We start from the raw sequence: 22,498 nt of genomic DNA, 5'->3' as shown, positions 1-22,498 counted from the left end.
GCAGTCTTAGGACCAATTACAAATTCAGCAGGAGTGGTTTCTGTGCTAGTATGTCACCTACCTCAGATATTATTTGTGAAATTGTAGCCCTTGACATTCAAGTAAAGAGTATAAGGGAGTTTAAAAAGTAAAGCAATTCACAATCAACCATGCAACCAAGGTCTCAGCACTGCAAAAAAGACAGAGACAATTCTCAGTCCTGACTGCTTGCAGCCCAAAGCCCCCCAAAGAAAGCAGTATGCTATGGAGACGGTGTTCTTACCCTCAGCCATCCTTTCCCAGCAGGAAAGAGCGTTATGATGTTCTAACAGTCCACACATTTTTGCTTGCATGACACACACTGGCTAATGTGTGGGGCCACTCGCTGTAAAGGGGCGGGGTGGGGGGAAATCTTACCTATATTTCCCAGCTGGTGGAGGCACAGAGTACCGCTAGGGAGATTTTCACATTGCCAGCAGGATCCTGAGAGGAGGAAATAGTGTTATAATGGTATTTGCATGCAGAGTGCCAACCCAGAGTGTAAGCCACAAAAGGCACGGCCTCTGGAACGGAAACTGCTAAGCATGGCAATGGAGAATTTCAGGTAAATGCCTGTGTTTCCATGTTGACAGCTGGTTCACTCTCAAGTCCCTCAAAAACCATGCTCAGAGGGATAAAGGAGGGACAGGAAGGAACTGTCAAATAACACATTAGTTTACTTTTCCATAACAAGTTTCTGGTTTTGCTCTCAGTGCATGTGACAGGTATGCATCCACTCAGGATACTATGAGGTGTCCTGCCCTACCCCTTGTTCAGACACCCATACAAAATGGATGCACAGCCTTAAATTTGGAAGAGAAGCAAAGGCATGTCCTGTACTTTGGGCATACTTGAAGAAGCAGGAGGAAGGAGGGAGATATAAGAAGGTAGATCCTTGTCAATGCCCCTTGTGCATCAATAAGCCCTTCCAGTCAAGGTGCACAAAGAAAACTCTCTGATGAGAGAGTGGTGGTGGCTCTCCCACCCACAGGGCTGTGAATGATGCTGGTAAGCAGTGCCTGACACAAAGTCCTCTACCTGGACCAAGGGCAACCTTGATACAGGAATCTCTATTCAAATCCTCATCCCAGTCATATTTCTGTCTCATAGCATGAGTAGTCCAGTTCCTGGAAATAGGCCAGTCCGTGCTGCTAGAACAGGCGTGCGTGCATCAGAGTCCTGAAGCAACTGTTAACAGAAACCTTTTAAGATGGATGGATTGTCTAGTCTAGGATGAAGCTAGATGAGCCAAAAGGCCGCCTATCTATCCTCCAAAGACTGCAGAGGTAAAAACAGAGTTTACACATAAAAAGGAATTTGAAGCTGGGAACATGGCAGCCTGCAGCTTTTTGTGATTTGAATCCACAGATACAGTTTGATGAAATACTTTGCCAGTGATAAAAGAAGCCCTGTCAAGCAAAGCTCAGAGAGAGCAGCTGCACTACAGAACAGCACCTTCCAGCCTCAGAAAGCACTGTTAGCTATTTTCCACATGACTGGGGAAGAGGACTGATAAGCAGTCCTCAAAATGAACCTGAACTCATTCCACAAGCACAAATGGAAAAACTGAAGCAGCCCAAATTCCATTCAGAAAGCAAAGAGTACCCTGCACCCATTGCCTCATGTCTGCACCATTCAGACATTTTAAGTCAGAGTCAGCAAGGGAATCCCAATTATCGTCTTTTATTGACCTCACAAAATACTGGTTACTATCATGTTCCAGCTATGGCCTGACAGGTTTTGTTTTGAGAAGCAAATACTGAAGGCCAAATCCTAACTAAAATAATTTTTCAGTATTGTTCTCCTGAAAGAAAACAGACCAACATCAATTTACTCTTACTTGAAAACCCAACCCTTGGAGTCCAGAGGGTGCAGAGGAAATGTCTGCCCTCTAGTCTTCAAATGTAGAACTTTTAATACTTTTAACACCAGATTAAAAAAAAAAAAAAAAAAAAAAAAAAAGATTCTGCTGGAGGTTGCTCCCTCTTGTGGAATAGCTAGATTTTTTTTCACTGTATGCCTCCATCCCCTTACTAGCATAAAAGGCCTAAGAAATAGATTAGTCTCAGTGCCAATCAAGTGCTCTCAGAGGATTTCTGAAATGGCAGTCCTAAAGAAAAATAAACCTTTGCCTGTAATGAAACAGAAGCTGGGCTTGTGCACAGGAAGGTGGGATGGGAGCATGACATTTGCACCTTCAACTGGCCAATCCCCAAACTCAGCTGCCAATCCCCAGCCTAAAAATTATTAGTACTAAAGGATACAGGGACCCTGGGCAAGGAACACACTGGTTCATCTTCCTCAGGCAGCTCCTACAAAGCTGACCTCTTCATAATAGTTGAAGTAAACCAAGGTTACTGAGTTGATTTTTGCTTTCCCACAGATTTAATTTGATGAATAAAGAGTGTTAGAAACTGTCATTCCAAAACACTCACAAGTTTCTTAGGTTTTTCTGTTGTTAAGGGCAAGTGTGTGATTGTATGTGCTGGAAAAAAACCTGCACTTTAAATCATTACTTTTATCAGCTCTTCTGGCAAATCCTCCCCATGGCAATGGGATTACCTTAGGGAAAGCTCATATTCGGGATAGCAAGGTATTAAGCAAAAAATCTCACCAAGAGTAGCAGGTGCTGAATCATATTGCTACAAAGGCAGCACTGCACTGTCTGCATGCCACATTGCCAACAGTTAACAATTTGCAGCTTCTGTCAGATCAAGCAGGATCTGAAGAAGTTTGCAGCCTTCTCCCTCATCCTTCTTGCATATATATCATCTCCATGAACCCCTGGCTCATGCAGGTGGGAGCACTTCCTGCAATAGCAAGTGGAAAAGAACCATCAAACTCGGGAGCTAATTAGCGCAATGACTTCCCACCATGCATTACCAGCAGGTGATTAACTCAAAAACCTTTAGAATCAAAAGCATAGGTCCATACCATCTGAGTTAGTGTCTGTAGGAGTCAACCTCTAGAGAGAGATGTGACATACTAAGCCAGAGCCTTAACAATAGCAAGCAGCTGCCTGACTGAACAATGCTATGGATCTCTAATAGAGAGGAATGAAAGCAAGTCTGACTGAAGTCTTAGTCCCCCCCACAGAACTATGCTAATGCAGCCCTTCTGTGTTGTAGGAAATACATTAGGATTCAAGGTTTGGCAAGAGAAATGAACACACGGTTCATGTTTAAAGACAGACACACTCACCTGCTGCTCTCCTTGTAACTGTAATTTTGATGCAAGGCTAAGAAGCAGACCAAGACCTCTGAAATGAAAGGCTTGAGTTCCTTGAAACATACACAGAAGAGTTTGCAAATATTACTTCTTGAGACAGGAACACAGCTGGGGTCATTCATGTTGGATGCTACAAGGTAGCAACCTTGAACTGTGACAAGAAATTTAAATTGGGTGAAGAGTAGGAGATGGAATGAAAGGAACATTTACAAAAATAGACCTAACACTGGAGAAAGGCACCTGATAAATAGAATTCCGCTTTCTTGGAGGGGAGAGATTCAACATCCAATGGCTCTTGACACTTAACAGACAAAGAATTTTTGCCTGGACTCACATTTCCTTCAATAGAGTAATTTGATGTTCAGCTATCTATGAGAGGGAACTTGCTCAATATTGGAATACAGTGAGCAGATACCGTGGCACTGACAGCCAGTTTTGCAGATGCTACATTCATTAAGATGAAGCCTTCCCCCTAAAAGCACACTGGAATAACTGGGATCAAAAGATGAATGATAGCTGTCTGTAAAATTTCCAAGGTATCATTTCAGTCTGTAGTACACACCCAAGAAGCTGGTCTTCATAGCATACTGGGGCAGAAAATAAATCACCTGCTATTTCCACTGTAATTTCCTTAGCAGTTTCAGACAGAACTGCAAAGAAGCTACAAAGTGCTGAGCTGGAGCAGTCTGGCTCTGAGCACAGGCCTGCTAGGTGATTCTTATCAATTATTAAAGGTAACCAGGAAGCAAGGCAGTATACAGGGATAAACAATCTCCATCTCCTCTGTCTGCAGAGGGCTTGGGAGACAGGCAAGGCACAGTGGCTCAGGAGATGTCAAGTAGACCCTGTTCAGTCACATTGTAAAAATTCAGGGTCAGAATAAAAAAAAAATGCAGACAGCCAGGGCAGGGTAGAATGGAGATCCCCAGATACCTATATGAAGCTTTCAAAAACCTCACCATAAGAAAGGTTGTTAATCATGATAAAAGTCCTAATGTCTCAGACACTGTCTGGCTCTCAAACTGTAACGGTGTTTAGATTACAGGAAGGAAGACACACGCATACATGTGAACATGCAACTACACACAGCCTCCAACTTGTACTGGTCTGACTGCTGGAATGCCACTGCTGTTTGACTGATATATGTTGCTTGAAAGAATTGAGATTTAAGCAGCCAGTTGTCCAGGAATATAACGTAAGGATTCAGGACATGAGCCTTTTTAAGAAGACCTTCTCGTGGTCATCCTCCACATCTTCCAATGCAGGCAGTGCAAACAAATGCCAAAGTAACAGGGCTACTATACCCAGAGTTCTCCAGAGAGAACATTTTACAGTCACATGGCTCCAAAGCACCAGAATCAGCCTGACAAGCAGCAGATCTCATGCTTCTCAGCCGATGTCCCCAGGCTCCCTTTGTTGGCTCTAGAACTCCCAGGAGTCCATCCACCGGAGCCCTGCCATGGGGCTGCTAGGGTCAGAGGCCATGGGTCCTATCATCCCATAGGACAGAGGATGGAAGAGGTAGAAGCTGTAGAAAGAAACCAATTGCTCATCAGGGACTGCAGAGTTTTCTGACTCAAGAACATTGCAGATTAGTCCATACATATGTCCTATGAGACCTTTGTTTTTGGGCTGCTCTAAGCTCTACTGGGGACTTTCTAATCTCTGCTGAACACAATATATACATAGTACACAGTTTTATCACAGGTGGTATTTTCTCTTAGAAAGCAACAGCTTTGGAGAAAAGCCAGCTGAGAAAATGTACAGCAATGAAGAATTTGCCTGTATTTGAGGGATCTAGCACCTTCTAGCATGGGGACTAAAATCAGAAACCACTGAACTGCAGGTTTGGAGGAGAATAGTGCTGACACTGAGTGCTGGGACAAAAGAAAGATTCCTTGCAATGGAAAAGTGTTTTATAATGTATTACTGGGACATAGATGCTGAATCTAATCAAATGTGAGGGTTTAGGATTGGGCTTGATGATGTCTGACAAGTTCAGCAGAGAAAAGAGAGGCAGAAACAAAGGCTAAGGATAATTAACAGGCAGTAAGGTTTCCATTGAGACAGTGACTGTCACACATTCAGGAAAAGTTCAGCTTTCAGCACTCACCTGTACACGATGAGCAGAACCAGTGCCAGGAACCCCCCTCCATATACTTTTCTAGCTATAGTGCTGGGTGACAAGAACGCAGCACAGAACTTCAGTAGTGTGTCCCAGGTGATTCCTAGGAGAAGGACAAGGTAGAAGTCAGGAGCAATGCAGAGATGAAAGAACAGAGCTGCTATTTTCAGTCATAGCCTGGGCTGACAAAGCTCTGTAAGCACCAGAAGACCTTGTCAATTTTAAAATTCATTTACGTTTGTAACCTTCAGAACTATCAGGATTGTTTTGTACCAGCAGAAGGTTCTTTTTTCCTACCTTTCCATTTGAATAAATGCAAGAGAAAACTGGGCCCCAGATGCTAACTAAGCTGGTACAAAATCACAGGAAAAACTACCAAGACTGAATTATAAACAGACATGACAGAAAAGTGGGGGCAGCAAACAAAGGGAAGTAACTTGTATAAAAGCATATATAAGAACAGCAAAGCAGCAGAGAATAGGAATCATATCTCTAAACTTAAATGCTCTAAGCACTAGACATGACTGCCTCTTCAGGGTGGTAACAAAAAAAAAGACGACAATTTGGCACTGCAAGCTGGTTTATGAAAACCATTTTGAATTTGTCAATGTTTTCAAGCACTTCGCACAAGCAAGCAGAAAACCTATATAAAATATCTAGTCTGAAAACATTCCATTTAACAGAATTTCACCCGTTTCCCTGCCTTGTCTTCTCTCAGACTCTAGTATTTACCTGTCAACATGCTGGAAAAAAGCATGGCAGGAAAGTAGTGGTGAAAGTAGAGAACTCGTCCCATCATAAAAAAAGGGAGGTAATGAAGGAGCCAGCCCAGCATGATCTGCCCTCCACCATGTAGCACGACTCTGGACAGTTCTGGAACACAAATAAACAGACTTCAGCAGAGAAAAACTCAACTACCATTCCTATTTGCAAACCTTATCACATTAAGTAAACTCAACAGGAATGGTCTTTGCAGGAAGTCACGTACTGGTCTGAAATTGCTCCAAGCGTCTGCAACAGCCTAGCTGGATTCTTTATAAACATACAAACACTTTTCAGGAGAACAGTTATCAGAAAAGATATACAAAGACATAAGTCTCAAGGGACTGGCAGGAGGTTGACCATGCTCTATGTTAACACCAAACTTACAATTTCTCAGGACATACATCAGTCTAATGAGGTCATTCCAGTTTCTGATGTTTTTTATTCTCTCTGTAGCAGACTACAAGCCATCCACATGATCACTTTGCCAGCCTTTCCTGGAAAGAAATGTTGCCTAGTTTTCAGAGCCTGGGGAAGGGACTGAGAGCTCTGGTGTCCGTATGCAGTTTAGCCAATAACTTATTATGTAATTGAATAGTTTCACATCACATTTTAGAATTCACTTCCCACAAAGAGATCTACAAAATGAAGCAACCATTGATGTAAACTGGAACGGTCAAAGTATGACTTATTAGGGTCTGTGAAAAGCTCTATAACCTTGGCATTGAACATAATAAAGGATCATTGCATCTCTTGCATTTGTCATTTGCTTTGCATAAATAATCGGGAAACATTTCTCATTTCAAAATGCCATGCACACTACAGAGCACATGCAGAGCTTGAGAGCAGGGCATTAAACCAACTGGTCTGTCTCCCTTACAGCCAACACAGGTAGCACCTTGCAGTGTTTTTGTTGAAGATCTGTCCTGTTCACTAGTAAACTATTTGAGATACGAAACTCCCACTCTTTTCCTTGTAGACCTTACTTGATAACTGAAGCTCAGTGGTTTCTCACTCTTAGCACACAAAATCCTGCCGTCCATACAATTTTAAGGTGCCTGCAAAAGGCATTTATGAAAAGGAAGCCTATTATCAGTAACATGTGTGGGATAACTATCTCTACTAGAAAAAACACCTTGGAAGCCTGCTAAGCAGAACAAGCTAAAAAACCATGGGACCAGTAGATCTCTGCATCAGGAAGGTTTCCCTGACACAGGTTTTGTCACCTTCTCCTACTGATATGTCCAGATCAATTATAGTCTTTCCAGATATACATCTGGTCATTTGTGAGCTGCAGTAATCAGTGTAACTGAGAGCAACTGTGGCCAGCATCTTGGCTCTTCAGCAGTTCATATGCAACTCCCATGGTAGGCTGGGTAATCACCTGCAAAGCAGAGCTGGCATGAGAGCTACTGACTAATCCATGCCCTTGTCTCCTGCCAGAAAACAAGGCAGCAAAAGCCTACTGAGACTTATCTTTGGATCACCTTAAGATGTCAGCCTATACACAGAGCAGCTCTGAAATCTCCAGCAAAGGAGCATAAGACTTTTGAGGAGCCACTGATCACATCTTCTGCCTGTGAGTCACTTCCAGAGCTCTTCTCTTTGGCTAAGTAGGTGTCTCAGGGCCCTTGCTGACTTCAGAATTTCTGATGAAGTCTTAAAGGCTCATCAGAAATGGTCTGTCATGCAAAAAGCAAGATTTGTTCACAAGAGTGATTATTTCCAGTACGGAATCCTTTGTTAACAGTCACATCATTCAGTGCTACACTTTCAAAGCACCATATAGCTTAGTGTTTTATACATACAGCTGCCTTGAGAATATTTTGTTCAATCCCTAAGGTTTCAATGCAATGTAAAAAAAGATTTATTTTTTTTTTAATACAGGATGAGCTTTCCTTATCAGGAAACCAGGATGTTATAATAGAGATTCTATAGCGCAGGCAGGATAGGAAGACTGACCTCACCTTTCAGTTCAGATGTCAGTTGGACACCTCTCTTCAGGGCCACTGCAGTGGAAACTGTTATCAGAAGATATAACCCAATAGTGACCAGATTTAGCCACCAAATCACCTACATAGGAGAAAAAGAAAGATTTGGGACTTTAGGCTGGACATGTGCATGTGAGAGGAAATGAAAAGCTACATGCCTTTCTACATGCATGTAGAAAGTAAGAGTACAATGAGAGAGACAGTCTAAAAGGAGGAGGAGGAGGAAGAGCATTATTGTCACTGGCAGAGACAAGACTAAGCTAAAATTTGCTAAAGACATTGGCTTGGAACCTACTACTCCGACTTACCGGGTTTCCCAGCAAATAAACTCGATAATCGGTCTCATTGACACCAGAAAAACGCAGGCCCTGAGGAAACAGAGCAGAAAGGAGTAAATGGGTTTCCGTCAGTCCAGTTTGTATTTTGCACAGTGTCAAAGGTGAGACAAATTCCCATCCATGCACTCAGGTGCTACAAAATAAAGCTGACAACATCTTCAGCGCCATTAAGAGGTGCTATGCTTCAAGAAGCACAGCAAAAGCACTTGAAAACAAAAAGTAAGGTGGATTGATCAATATACCTGGTAGTTGATGGGCCAGTGCCAAGGTTTGGATGTAACTTCATTGTCCTTTGGTTTGAGGCCACTGTTTCCCTACATGTAAGTCAAGATAAAATTTAAATGAGCAGGCAGTTATGCTGCAAAGCCTGCCCAGAAATGTCTGGGTACACAAACATACATGAATACTCTTCCTGAGTAAAGCGGTTTTCTGACTACATAAGCACATCACCTTCTGGAGATGGCCACAGTGAGGACAATGGATGTTTTAATATCACTGTACAAGTGAAAATGTTCTTTGCGTACCATTAGAGGCAGCATTCTCTCATTTCTCTTCTCCACCTTTTCTGTCAATGAGGACACATGTTGCATAAGCAAGACCTTTGTTCATTAAGAGACTACTCTGACAGGTTTCCCTCCACTTTGAATAAAAGCCTCAGAAAGATTATTTCCATGGAAACTCACACAGGTACTTCTTTACCTGAGACAGCATTATCACTGGTTGCCATGGAAATGCTTAGCATTAATAATGATTTGCTTGACTACCTTCTTTCTCTTAAGAATCTGAGAAAAGCTTTACAAACAGTAGCAAATAAAACCTTAGAGTCCTTTCTCAAAATAGTAACTTCGCATTCTTCAGACAAAGGGTTGAGGAGCTGGAAGCTGAAGGGCTGTGGCCAAGAGCACATAGAACAATCATGGGGAAAGACCACAAGAGCAGTCCATCTTGAAAATATTAAATCCAGCTCTTTTTTTTTTTTTTTTTTATATTCAGGGATAAATAGGGAAGAGGAAATCAGAAAACACAGCACCTCAATGAATTAAAAAAAAATAAAATTAGAAGTTTTCCATTTTCAATCCAAACATTTGCTGATCTCCTAAGTGTCTGTTTAGCTAATTTTCCCAACTCTGACCACAGTTATCGTGCTGCCTCACAAATACTAATTTAACTTTAAAAGTTAGGTAGGGTAGGGAAAATTTCCAACTCTCCTTTATAGAACCAGATTTCAGTAGTGGAAGAATTACATAACTAGGCTGTAGCTAGATCACACCAACAGCAGAGCCAGGCACCAAGCCCAAGGCTTCCAAACTTTTGGAAGATTTAGCTGCAAGACCACCCCTTTTTCTAAGTATAAATTCAAGTAGGTTACTGGGGCATGTAAATTCTGCCCTAGCTTGCAGCCATCACCCAGATCATCTCAGAAAATGCTGTTTCTTTTTGATGCAAGAGAAAGGAGGAAGAAAGTTATAATCTAGAATTAATGATATCCTACCCGGATCATAACCATGTGGGATTCTAGCACAATTTCTGCAAAAGAGGGCTTCAAGACATCCAGACTGATATTGGGCACTTTAGAAAAAGAGAGAAAAATAGATTAGAAGTCTGTATGGTTTACTTTTATTTGCTTCATTCATAATAAACTAAACTCTCTCCTCCTGTGACAAATCTGCTTCTAGCACGTCTTTTAAATTTCCTACACAATTAATTCATATTCTAAACACAGAGGCTTGCAGTCAAAAGTATCCCCCAGTGAATTTTACAACTGATGTACTCCTAGATTTCCTCCTTTACTTCCAGGAGGAAAAGAAATAGACAAAAGCCCATGAAATAAACAGATTTGTATTTCTAGCTGAAATTGGAGACATATTGTTCATAGGCTGCTGTTTATCTGTAAATGAGACATGAGTGTGGGAATGTAAAATGCATTACAACAGGCAAGGAAACTCTATCAAGTCAACAGCCCAGGATTCCTCTCCTTTGGTTTGCATGCAGTCGCTATGAAAGGATGAACACTAGGGTTTTTTAGTAACTCAGAACTCAGCCCAAGTCATCTGCAATTCAAGGGATGAAAATTATATCGAATAATTCAGGCCAAATGAGGCTGTAACACATATCTAACTCCTGGATGAGGCTGCAAGGCCCATCTGTCATTACTGGCAAACTTAGTTCTCTATCACACTTCTATTCATTTTTTGATGGTACTGCAAAGTCATTATTTAGCATGCCCCTGGTAAGAGAAGGAAAAAAAATACACCAGAACAGGGTGGATCCTAACTTTAAAAAAAAAAAAAACAACATTGAAGTATATATAACATACTCGTATCGATGACAGTAATTCCCAATTAAACCAATGATGTAAAAATAACAGCCTGTACTGGAGTGCCTATAAAACTTCACACTTTTGTTACCCATAAAGATCTCAAAATCCTTAAGTATAAAGAATTCCACTACACTTGAAGCATTATCACCAACTTACAGTACAAACAGTGAAGTAGAAAAAGGCTATACATCTCTGAACAACTGGCAAGTTCAGCAAAGTTAAGCTCGAGTTGGGAAAGAACACACAAATTCCAAACACTGAATTCTTGCCATCTGATAGCTCACACCTTCCTTTAACAGCAAGCCAAGATGCACTCTCAAAGGAAAAGGAAATAGATGACTTACACTTAGGGTTAATATGATCTTCAAAGTTCCAGAGGGAATTGGGAGTCTCCTTCAGGTATGGCGTGCAGGTGACTTCCACTTGTTCCCAGCCCCTGAGAAACAGCAGAACAGTTAGCCACCACCCCACAAAAGATGACTCAGTACTTTCAGTTCATGTCTGATTTTTTTCCCCATTTATCTTTATACTTTCCCATAAGACTTACCATACCACCCAACCCCAGCAGCTACATTCTTACATACTCTTACATGCTCTAAGCACCATGTAGAAACCAAAAGAGATTTGCAAGACAGCCAACATCAACATTCTACTGAATATTTGAACCACATTTCTAACTTTGGGCATCTAAACTAAAAAAACCCTAGGTCCATACACAAGCAGTGGGATTTTTGAAGATGATGCACATCAACAACTAAAGACTACTTCAAGTCAACCCTTACAGTCTCTCCAGAAGAATATCACCATCATTAAATTAAGTCAATCTATGCCTATGGCAACTGCATTACAGAAACAAAACAACGACTTTAGAGGATGCCACCAACTGTTCATTTAGTCTTTCACCCTATTTCTAGCAGGTCACATCAAACACTTTGGGAGAAAGTGCATCAAACCCTGCAGTAATGTGACAGATTAATAAGGAATTTTGTACCAATCACCACCTAGCAGACTTAATTCCACTAATTAATTAATTCAATTAATTAATCAACACTTAATTCTCGGAAGGACAGTGATTACTCACCCTTAAATTCCTTTTAAAAAAAAAATCCAATATACTCTAACCATCCTTATTTGCAGTTAACAAGTATTTTTCCTCTCAGCTCTCAATGCCATCAATATTTTGTGGCAGTAACTTCATTCATAGGGTAAGTTTGTGTTGGGGAGGGCAGGGAAAATAGCTCCTTTCTTGAATGTTGTTGACAGAGGCGGTGATTTGTTTTTTTTAAAACCAATCATATTATTTACCCATGAGCCCAGTTTTACTGGTAAAGTCTAACTGGCACTTGCATTCTTGACCAGGCAGTCACCAGAGGTATCTGCCTGCACTCACTATGATTCAGCATCCACAGGATTCCTTAGAAGCCCTTTTTACCATAACACAGTGAAGGGAAACCTAAGCTAGCAGTAATGGAGGCTGCTCTGGAAACAAAAGCAACATGAGTGCACAGCCTGCTGCTTCAGGATCCATGTTAGCATCCCACACAGTACAGCTTTGTAGATACTTTGTAGATACAGCTTTGTGGCATTAGTCTGGATGTCACCTCATTTTAATGATGAAGATACATAATTCAAGGACATATTAAATCACAATCCCTGCTAATAGCAGCTTGTTACTGTTGCCCTCTCTTCAGACACTGCATGCAAAAATGGCAGAAGGTCTTCCAACCACAAAATAAATTAATAAAAAGAAATTTGGATGATTATGGTAAGGAACAGCATGAACTGCCCCAGTTTCTAGCAATTTTTGTGAACCCCAAGAATAAAATGGGCCTTGAAGAACATGTCTGTCATCGCTTCCTGGACTTACCAGATGACAAAATCTACGCCCATGCCACTCCTGGATCTCTTAGTAAGGGATATTATTTTTCAGAGCTGTATACCTTCACTGTAACAGGCTGCATAACCCTAACCCAGTTCTTCCCCTCTGATTATATTTTTAGTACCTGCTAGTTACTTTTTTATTCTTTTGAAGATAAAGAAATGGAAGAAATGTGGTTATTGCTTAGTTTAAAAGTATCATTGCACAAAGGAACATGTCAGCTCAAGGTTGTGCAAGGGTGGAGGGAGATTACAAGCTATTTACCATTTTGGCAGCGTCTTTCCAGAAGAGCCCAATATACACCCTGTGGCCACATGGGTTAGCCGGACCTGACTCCGTAGGACTTTGATGAGCTTCCCAGTCTTTCTGCCCACCACTTCAATCCGCCAGAAATCATTGGAGTCTCCTGTTCCATTCTATCATGAGAACATACCATAGGAATAGAAAAAGACACCACCACACACACAAGCAACCCAAACAAAAACAACAAACAAACAAGAAAACACCAAACCAAAAAAACTAGAAGACATACAGGATTGAAGCACTGCAAACAGGAACTTCTGAAACTCTAATGGTGGCAAAGCAAAACAAAGGAACCCAGGCTACTCTCGCTCAGACTTCACACAAGAGATTCCCCATCAGGAAGAGATGATTCTAGACATGAGCAACTACTCAAATACGTTTTTATCTTGCCAACCTTAAATTTTTTTGCTTCCAATTCATACTTGACTGTGGCTCAGAGTTACTTTTTAAACAGGGGTAACTTGGCTGCTTCACAAAAGGGTTTAGGCAACAGCCCCTTGCGTTTGGAAATTCAGCCCTCAAAGCAGATTTCATTTTCATGATTCAAAATTCTGTCATCATTCTGTCAAAAAAAGGCACTTGTCTATGTGACAAGGCCAAATACATAAAATAATACTTGTCAGAGCAACTTCAAGGTTGCTCAATTTGGCATTTCTGGAGTTGAATGCTGCCAAAGCTAGACTGGCAGTAAAAGCTTAAATTATTTCCTTGTCTGTGTTCACATTAAATAGACCTTAAATATGAGATAAGCTATTTCATACTAAATCAGGTTTTCCTCCAGTATGGTAGATGTACATCTATCACCTTGACTAACAAACTAAAAAAGCAAGAATAAATCCCCTTGGCATGGTATGAACTCTCCCCAAAAGAGGAGCTTCTGTTTTATGTTGCCATTCACTTACTATTCCATAACCAGTGACCTGAAAATGTTTCCTTGTCAGGGGAGCCTCATGCTGGTGACTGTGAAGATTTCTAGAAGTTCTGAAACGAAATAAAGTCAAACCTTGTTTTGTTTTTATGTCTTAGTAAATTTGTGATATGAACTTTCATTTGAGCCATTCAAAGAGCTGCCAGCGCTTTGACCACTGAATTCCAGCTAAGGGCAGGGCAGGATGCAGCCTTAAGAGCGATGGGGGCCACAGAGTAACTGCCACTTCCCACCATGCAACTCTGAGCTTATGCCACACTGGGCAGTGCTGGAAAAGGAGGATGGCATGCAGAAATCCAACCCTCAAGCTACAATCCACCACCTCCAAGTAGAAAAAACATTGTTGGTTTTGGGTTTTGTTGGGTTTTGGGTTTTTTTTAAATGAAGAGTAAAGGTGGGACAGCCCTGCTCTTGCAAGAAGCAATATTCTGACCTCTCTTAATTATCAATTTTGCTTTTGAAGGGAAAGATTGTACTATTTAGTCAGGCACAAATTTACTGAGGTGGGAATCACTGACCCCCCATCAGCACCAGCTATACACGGTGCAGACAAACAGCCTCCTGCCCCAGCAGGGACTGCTAACTGAGGCAACCAGAAAAACCTAGCCATATCCTGGTCAGTCCTTCATAAAAACACTCAGAAAATGAACCACCCCCACCAATACAGCTGCATCCAGCCCAGCCTTATCTGCACAGAAACCCGCTGCCCACACTGCATAGGATTCATACACAAGGAGATGAGAGCCACCTGCTGGATCTTTGCTGCAGCACTGCAGTTTCACCTCCCATGCTGGAGACCTAGTCAAGACCTAACCAGTGTTGCCTAATCAAGATTTTATCACCTTTGTTATCATCTATTTGATAGTAACACCCCAAATTAAATGCTTTTTTTTTTTTTTTCTAATCTGTGCTGGTTTTGGCTGGAATAGAGTTAATTTTCTTCACAGTAGCTAGTATGGGGCTGTGTTTTGGATTTCTGCTGAAAACAGTGTTGATAATTCAGGGATATTTTCGTTTCTGCTGAGCAGTGCTTACACAGCGTCAAGGCCTTTTCTGCCTGTCATCCCACTCCACCAGCGAGGAGGCTGGGGCTGCACAAGAAGTTGGGAGGGGACACAGCCGGGACAGCTGACCCCAACTGACCCCAGGGATATTCCAGACCATATGACGTCATGCTCAGCATATAAAGCTGGGGGAAGAAGGAATAAGGGGGGGACGTTCAGAGTGATGGCATTTGTCTTCCCAAGCAAGCATAACGCATGATGGACCCCTGCTTTCCTGGAGATGGCTGAACACCTGCCTGCCAATGGGAAGTGGTGATTGAATTCTTTGTTTCGCTTTGCTTGCACCCATGGCTTTTGCTTTACCTATTAAATTGTCTTTATCTCAACCCCCAAGTTTTCTCACTTTTACCCTTCTGATTCCCTCCCCCATCCCACTGTGGGGCAAGTGGGTGAGCGGCTGCGTGGTGCTTGGTTGCTGGCTGGGGTTAAACCATGACAAAATCTTAAAACCATTTTGGAAACCTAAGCAATTATTTGTGAACACGCAACACTGAATACAACATGACATGATTTCCAGGTTCACAAGTTTAGAGCTTCTGTTAAGAAATCAAAAGCCATGACAGCACAGAGCACTGTGACAGAGCATGGTGACATTAGAGTAGATGAAGATTAAATATCAAGTCACTAGGGTTCCCCTGCTTCTTCTCAGGCATGCCCTACAGAGAGGGAAGGCACCAGCTGACATTTTTGTTCAAAGTGTTTCACTGCTGTGATCTCGGTGTTGTTGAGAACTTCAACCGGTGGATACTGCCTATACACATAGGAACAGGACACTTGCAGTACACTGACAAAAAACCCCACACTCTGTTTGCCTAGAAAGCTCAGAGAGAGCAGGGACAAGCAAAAGAATGAGAGTTTTGAAATTGTTTCTTTGCAGAAGAGTTAGCCTTAATATTGCACCTCACACAGCTGAACAAATCCCTCTGCTGCTTAGGTAGGTATTTCTAATGAAGTTGTGTGGTTCTGTTAAAAGTTTCCCATTTAACAGACACCCTTCAAAACAAACCATAGAAGAAAAACCCCACAAACCCCACATTGGAAATGCAGATATACAGACACCTCTGACACACAACCTGCTTGTGCTGGCCTAACCATGTAGTCTCTAGCAGGACAAATCTCCCACCAGTTCTATTCAATCACACAATCTCTTTGAATCCCATAAATCATCCTTACTCTTTATGTTCCAGACGAATAATATCTCCGTGCCTCACAAACTCCACAGGGCTCGAGGGGGCTGACAGATCTGCTGAAGGAAAGCAAACTAATCACATCAATGCACTGACAAACATATCAGGGTCTTAGAAAGTTTCTTGGGAATGCTCATGCCTCAAGCAGACAATACAAGGCAAACTAATTTGTGTCGACTCTAAGGCTAGTGTAAACCACCGCTCTAGTTTAAAGATCAGCCCTGAAGGCTACGCCAAAGAACATGGCTCCAAGCAGCTCATACTGCTCTTACATAAAGAGGATGCCTGGTCAGGCTAACTGAACACCAAAACTATATATATATTTTTTTTATTTCATGAACTATAAAATTACTCTTGCAACACTGATTATAATTTTGTTATATCTACGTTATTTGCATTTCTTGTTGTTTAGACAGTTCTTCCTAATTTTTATATACACATGCTGCAGGTGAAGAAAGGAAGCTCTGCCAGACCAAACATGCCTCAGCTTACACTATATGATATTCTAAACCAACAGATATATGTACAAACCACAGATCTTCATGTTCAGTACTCCAGGCAAATCAGTTGAATACAATGTATCAGAACATACCAGGACCCAACTTCTCCAGGACCCATAGCCACAATAACAGATTCCACAAAATATTAACTGAGTTCAGATTAATTTCCTCTCTTGTTATTTGCAGCCCTACCTAGCTGAAAAGTTGTCAATGCAACCTTCAGCTGAGAAAAGCTTATTTACTTCAGATGTACAATCTGGAGAAAAACCAGAAACACAGTAGACACAAACAGCATTAATCAACATGGAGCCAGACTCCCCTTCTTCTTCCTGCTCTCCCCCCCATAACCATGAAGGATACTTTGCCCTGGAGGGAACTCACAATATTTAAGTGAAAAACTGAAGCAGCAGTTATAAAAGGCACTTTACTGGTATTTGTTACCTGTATCTGAATCATGTTTCTTTATAATCCAGAGGTTATTTGAATCTTTATGTAAGTAGGCAGTGACCTGAAAGCACAGGATAAATTATTTTACCAAACAAGAAAAAAGCTGGTGATAGCACACAGACATTTGCCAGCAAATTGAAGTCCCAAATGAATGCACCAATAACAAAGAAACCCATAAAAAGACTTTTATGATAGTGCCCTCTAGAAGGTCAGTTACTGACCACTCCTTAACCCAGATCACACCTTTTATTCAGTGTATAGCTCGTCCACTCAGGAGCACTAAACCTAATGGCAGTTCACAAACATCACGAGGAACAGCCTCCAACCATACAGCTTAACCTCCTCTCACCCTACTTCAGAGGCTCCTTCTACGACAACAGGATATCCAAACCTTAACTTTTTGAATAATCACTGACCAGTACCAGCACCAGGAGATGGAAACAGCACTGGCTTTACAGACAGGCGTCACTGGTAGAGATTTATGACAACAGGTTGCCTGTGACAACCATAATACTTCTGCCAAAAGATCCAGGCAAGGTAAGTAGGATTCAGTGACCAACTGTTAAAGCCGCACATGCTACCCAGCTAATCCTTACCGGCCTGCTCAGCCTCACACAAGAGTAACTGCTCCTACTGCTACCATGGGCAGGGAGGGCCATCTGGCCCCAAGGTGCTGCTCCCAAGGGCAACCTTCCTGAGCAGCTCGAGGAACTGCACCCACTTTGCTCACTCTCCTCTTCCGGCAGCAGCAAGCCCTGCTCTGTGGGACTCTAGCCCAGTCCCAGACCTGTGCCTCCCACTCAGGTGGGAGCAGACAGCCCAGTGGGTAGGTGAGAGGCAGAACATACAGGAGTGTCTGAGGGTGGAGAAAAAGGGAGAGCTGGAGGTGGAACCTCATACCTTGAGGTCATGTCATCAGGAGAGGAGAGAAAGGAGGAGGCACAGAGATCACTGCCTCCTTCTTTTCCTCCCTAAATCTCCTCCAAGTTCTAAAATTCCTTCCCCTTTCCACAGCCCCCAAAACCTCCCAGCACCCTACCCTTGTCCTACCTCCAGGACAGGGAGCACAGAGGGGGAAATCTCCACCCTTTCCCACTTACCCTCAAGGAAACTCCCATCAGTGTCCTCTCCAAATCCCCCTTCCCTGCTTTTAGTGTCATAAAGCATGCTCTGTACTTGAATTTTGCCTATCCTTGAGCCAGTTTTGGTATGACATCTTCATCTATGGTAATAAACATCAATGTCACATGAGAGTATTAGGACTTTCAGTTGGGAAGAACAGCAGGAAAAGAAGATTGAGACAAAGTTTTAATTTCTGAAAACTTCCTTACCTCAGAGACTGAAAGGAGTTAAAAAACAAACACTTGTTTTTCTCTGGCAACTTTCTTTCAAGGAACTCAGAACAATTTTTAGACACTAACATGCAAACTGCAAAATACATCTTGGGAAAGCTGCAGAAGCTGCAAAGATTTATGAAGCTGCATGATGATGGACAAAAATAAGAAATTAATTTAATTTTTGTACTACTTAATTAGCCATAGTTACATGATTTCTGATTTTTACTTTGATTTATTGCTTAATCATTTAATCAGAAGCCCTTAGTTCAGATACTTTCATTATGGCTAGCTTACAAATGTACAGATATCTAATTTAATGAGCAAAGCCTTACAAATTCTTTGGTGACAGATGAGGAAAGCAGGGCACAGAAGGAGAGTAATCCATGTAAGGTCATAAAGGCCAGTGACAGGAGTGAAAACAACATACAGCAGTCCTATTCTGTGCTGTTAAAACACAGCAACGAAACCTGTAAGTAATTTGGTTCAAACGTAAGTTTTACAGCCTTCCTTGAAGAAACAACAGCACTTTCATTATGGAAGATTATTTTTAAGTCCTCTTGGCTTCCATCTATGGAGGGTGGTCTTGCTACTACAATGAAGACTTGTTACTCTAAGTCACCCTTCTGGTGCAATGTGGCAGGCTCTCTTCAAACATCCTTTTTACTCAGACCGTGAAGCCAAGTGCACAGCTGTGGCACCGAGAGGGTTACAGGTGCTGAGTAAATACATAGCCCTTGTCACAACAGCCCCTAATGCTAAGTGCAATGGGAGTGAGTTGATGATCGTAGTCAGAGGCAGTACTACTGCAGCACACTAACCTGCTGCTGGCGAGCCCCAATGCCCTCCGGGTAGAGGTGCCAGTGGGAGTGAAGGTATCCCCCTGCCATTCGAAGGTTCTTCATTGTGACCACAGACCCATACGCCAAATCTACATGGGAAGGAAGGAGGATAAAAGGCATAAGGCAGCTCTCCTATAAATATCCCCCCCCAGCTAGTCTGCAGTGCTCTGATTAGGCGTGCATTCTTCTGCTTTGTTTTGATGAAAGCTCATTTCCCATTTGACACATTACTCCACACAGCTCATTGCAGGCTTATCTTCCATCCCCAACCATGATTCAGTAAAACCGTTACATAACATTTGGCTGAAACACTTAAAATTCTCCCACCTAGTTTTAACATAAACAGAAGTGCTAGTTCTTTTGTATGTGATTTCAATAATGAGAGGCTTGAGATAGCTTTGCATAAGAGTATATGGTCAAATTAAAATATGATCTAGTTTGAAAAACATGCGATGACTATGAAGCACTCCATTACCCAATCCCTACAGCAATACAAGAGGGAAGGGAGGCAAGCTCAGCCATCAGACAGCGGAGCTGACAACCTGGCTTAAGACACCTCCCTTCATAGCCTCCCAACACAAATGAGAGAACAGTCTTGGAGAACAGACTTTATGCTCTCCCTGTAGCAGCTCTGGAGGAGGGAACAGCCAGAGAAAAGCTGAAGTAATCGGAAAGCTAAACCATATTAAAGGCTCAGTAGCCCCCAGCCAACCTGAGGATTAGGGAACAACCACAGAGCCATTTTTCCCCTAAATTTGTACACATGCTGAGCACAACACAGCTGAACCAGGGCCACACTGTGTCTCAAAGGAGTTGATAGTTTTCATTTACATGTATTTTGGAAACAAATCCCACACCTGAACACCTACAAACCTAAGGTGAACAGGACAAATCTCTTTTTGTTGTCTCAAGCAACATAAAGGCCAAAAAATAACAAGATGCATGCACACAAAACTGTCAAATTCCTCAAAATGGCATCTTTCCCTCTAGAAGGAATATGAGGAACGGCTAGTGACCACGCACTAAACACAGTGTTATTTTCAGCCTTTTTTCTTTTCTGTCAATACATAAAACTGCACAGAGGAACAGCATGGATCTGACTATGACCATGAAGGCATAATGTGCACTGTCCTGCACTAAGTCACAGGAGACACTGTTTTTATTTAAAACCCCATGTACATTGATGACACTCAAAGTGGTTTATTCCTTTGGACACTCACACTCTGGAACGGAGACATTATGAAGATTGTTCCCGATCAGCTGGGACTGAAATGCTGAACTGAAGAAACCATCCCCAGGACCACTACAAAAGAGAATAAAGAATGTAACAATTCAAAGTCTGGCAAAACAGGCGTACAAAGCTCTGTCACACATTACCAAATTGTTTTTACAGAAGGAAAACAATAAACCCAGACATGGCATCAGGACAGGAATGACTGCAGTTCCCTTAGATGCACACAACTCTAATGTTGTGAATCATAGCAGATACAGTCTTGCAGAAAATTGTCCAGAGCTGCAAGGACTTGAGGTTGCAAAAATGTACACGCTGGCACTGCACAAAGCACCATCAACTATCTTTGGAGATGTTCTTATGACAAAAATACCCTGACCCACTATCAGATTAGATACAATAAAGCCTCTCTGTGGTTCCTTAAGTCTCATTTCTGCTAAGAGGTTAGTGGTAAGACCAGGTGACAAACTGAAAAATAACAGACTTAATTTATTTTTTTTTAAATAGTGAAATGCTTATTCACCTCATCTCTTAATGCTGGCATACAGAAAAACATTACTTGGCCATTTTACTAGCTGTTGTGCCCTTTCCACATAAAAAGCATCCCTTGGTTGCAGGCATTCAGAGAAGAGTCCTCCCTTTGGGAACACTCAGACTTACGTTTTAATCACAGCCAAAGCATTTTTCAGGAATGGAATGCCTTTTTTTTTTTTTTTTTAAACAAAAACAAAAAGAAAAAGAACTGAGTTGAGACATTTCCAGGTCCAGGAAAGAGAGGAGGAAAAAAAGGAGACAGAGATTTGGTTAGGATACTTGCTTGGGATTTCAGAAAGTCTCAAGCTCAAATGCAGTGTCACTGCCAGCTTGGCCAGAGCCTTTCTGTAAGAACAATGCAGGAGTCTGGGAAGGGAATTAAACAAAGACACAGCTTGTGGCTGTGTTTCTGACACTGAAAGTGGAGAAATCCATAATCAATAACCTTTAATTCAAAGCAAAGACAAGCAATTCTTCTGGAGAAAACATTGTGAAATACCTTTTATTTAATACTGTAAAATGAACAGCAAACATAGCCGTGTAGAGGGCAAGCGGGAGCAGGATGAGGCAGAGTACACGAGCCAGTAAATGCTTCCCAAACATCACCTGTAACAAACACAACCTGGATCAAACAGTGCAGCTGCAGGAGCAACTCCACTTCTTACTTAACAGGACTCTGAGCAGTAGTCCTATAGCTGGAGCTTGCCATGCAAGCAAGCTCAGCAGGCTGCAGAATTACCTCAAAAAGGCCTAGAGAGAGCTAAAAAGCTTAGGCATACCATGCTGTACATCTCCAAAAGCTGGAGCTGTGGTACCTTGAAAATTTGGGGTCCTGGGAGGAAGACAAAGCCAGGCAATAGGACAGTTTAACTTTCCAAAGTGCTGAGCATCCCTAATTTTGGCAAAGGAGGTTGGGCAGCTCCCACTGACAATACTTAGAAAACAAGGACCTTAACTTGTTTGTCAGTGGTACACATCTTGACACAAAATCACAGCAAGGAGATAGCTTCCAGAATAGTAACTGTCAAAGCTAAGCAAAAGGGAAAATGAAAACTTGTTCTCCCAACAAGTCGCCCTATGCAAACATGAATGTAACCAGGACTGCCTGGGGACCTAGATATGCTTCATTCACAGAAACAAGCTCACTTAGCGAGGATGCTCTCACACTGCAACTTCTGTTGCTCAGAAGTTACAGAAAAGTCAGCAGCAAAACCTACGAGTGTTTCAGCTGAAAGCAGAGTATTTCATTTAAACCACTTGGAAAGGCAGTTTGTACACAGATGCACAAGAAGCAATTACATATTCACATCCTACTGACACTGCTGGTGGTAATGTAAAATACAGGGTGGGTAATAAATAGCTGTGGGAGAAGAAAACACTTAAATAGGAAAAAGAGGTTTTCTAAATGTCCCCATCTAACTTCAAAGCAGATAAAGGTAGATGTACTTGCTATCCTCCTTTTTTTTT

General features: G+C 41.9%; 1 protein-coding gene across 23 annotated transcripts in view; it reads right to left on the bottom strand.

Moving 5' to 3' along the window:
* The window catches only part of POMT2 (protein O-mannosyltransferase 2), a 38,615-nt gene that overhangs the window by 8,424 nt on the left and 7,693 nt on the right, over positions 1-22,498 (bottom strand). For 4 of the 23 annotated variants that reach the window (XR_007509215.1, XR_007509218.1, XR_007509219.1 and 1 more), the window contains exons 7-21: positions 21,531-21,637; positions 20,487-20,569; positions 19,246-19,355; positions 17,085-17,151; positions 16,130-16,202; positions 13,867-13,945; positions 12,926-13,077; positions 11,127-11,218; positions 9,955-10,031; positions 8,705-8,776; positions 8,433-8,492; positions 8,101-8,206; positions 6,104-6,244; positions 5,360-5,474; positions 62-4,774 (exon numbers count right to left, since the gene is read on the bottom strand). Coding sequence is in view for 5 of the 23 variants with exons in the window: in XM_049826036.1 (XP_049681993.1) it covers positions 4,669-4,774; positions 5,360-5,474; positions 6,104-6,244; positions 8,101-8,206; positions 8,433-8,492; positions 8,705-8,776; positions 9,955-10,031; positions 11,127-11,218; positions 12,926-13,077; positions 13,867-13,945; positions 16,130-16,202; positions 17,085-17,151; positions 19,246-19,355; positions 20,487-20,569; positions 21,531-21,637 (1,440 nt within the window). In the remaining 18 variants the exon portion in view is untranslated. Of the gene's footprint in view, positions 1-61; positions 4,775-5,359; positions 5,475-6,103; positions 6,245-8,100; positions 8,207-8,432; positions 8,493-8,704; positions 8,777-9,954; positions 10,032-11,126; positions 11,219-12,925; positions 13,078-13,866; positions 13,946-16,129; positions 16,203-17,084; positions 17,152-19,245; positions 19,356-20,486; positions 20,570-21,530; positions 21,638-22,498 lie in introns of those variants that run through there. The other 19 variants (XR_007509229.1, XR_007509230.1, XR_007509232.1 and 16 more) reach the window with 15 other exon arrangements.

The sequence above is a fragment of the Accipiter gentilis genome, chromosome 22 (assembly GCF_929443795.1).
Source record: "Accipiter gentilis chromosome 22, bAccGen1.1, whole genome shotgun sequence".
NCBI lineage: Eukaryota > Metazoa > Chordata > Aves > Accipitriformes > Accipitridae > Astur > Astur gentilis.
The sequence above is the reverse complement of the archived record's forward strand: the minus strand, read 5'-3'. Positions and strand labels throughout refer to the sequence as shown.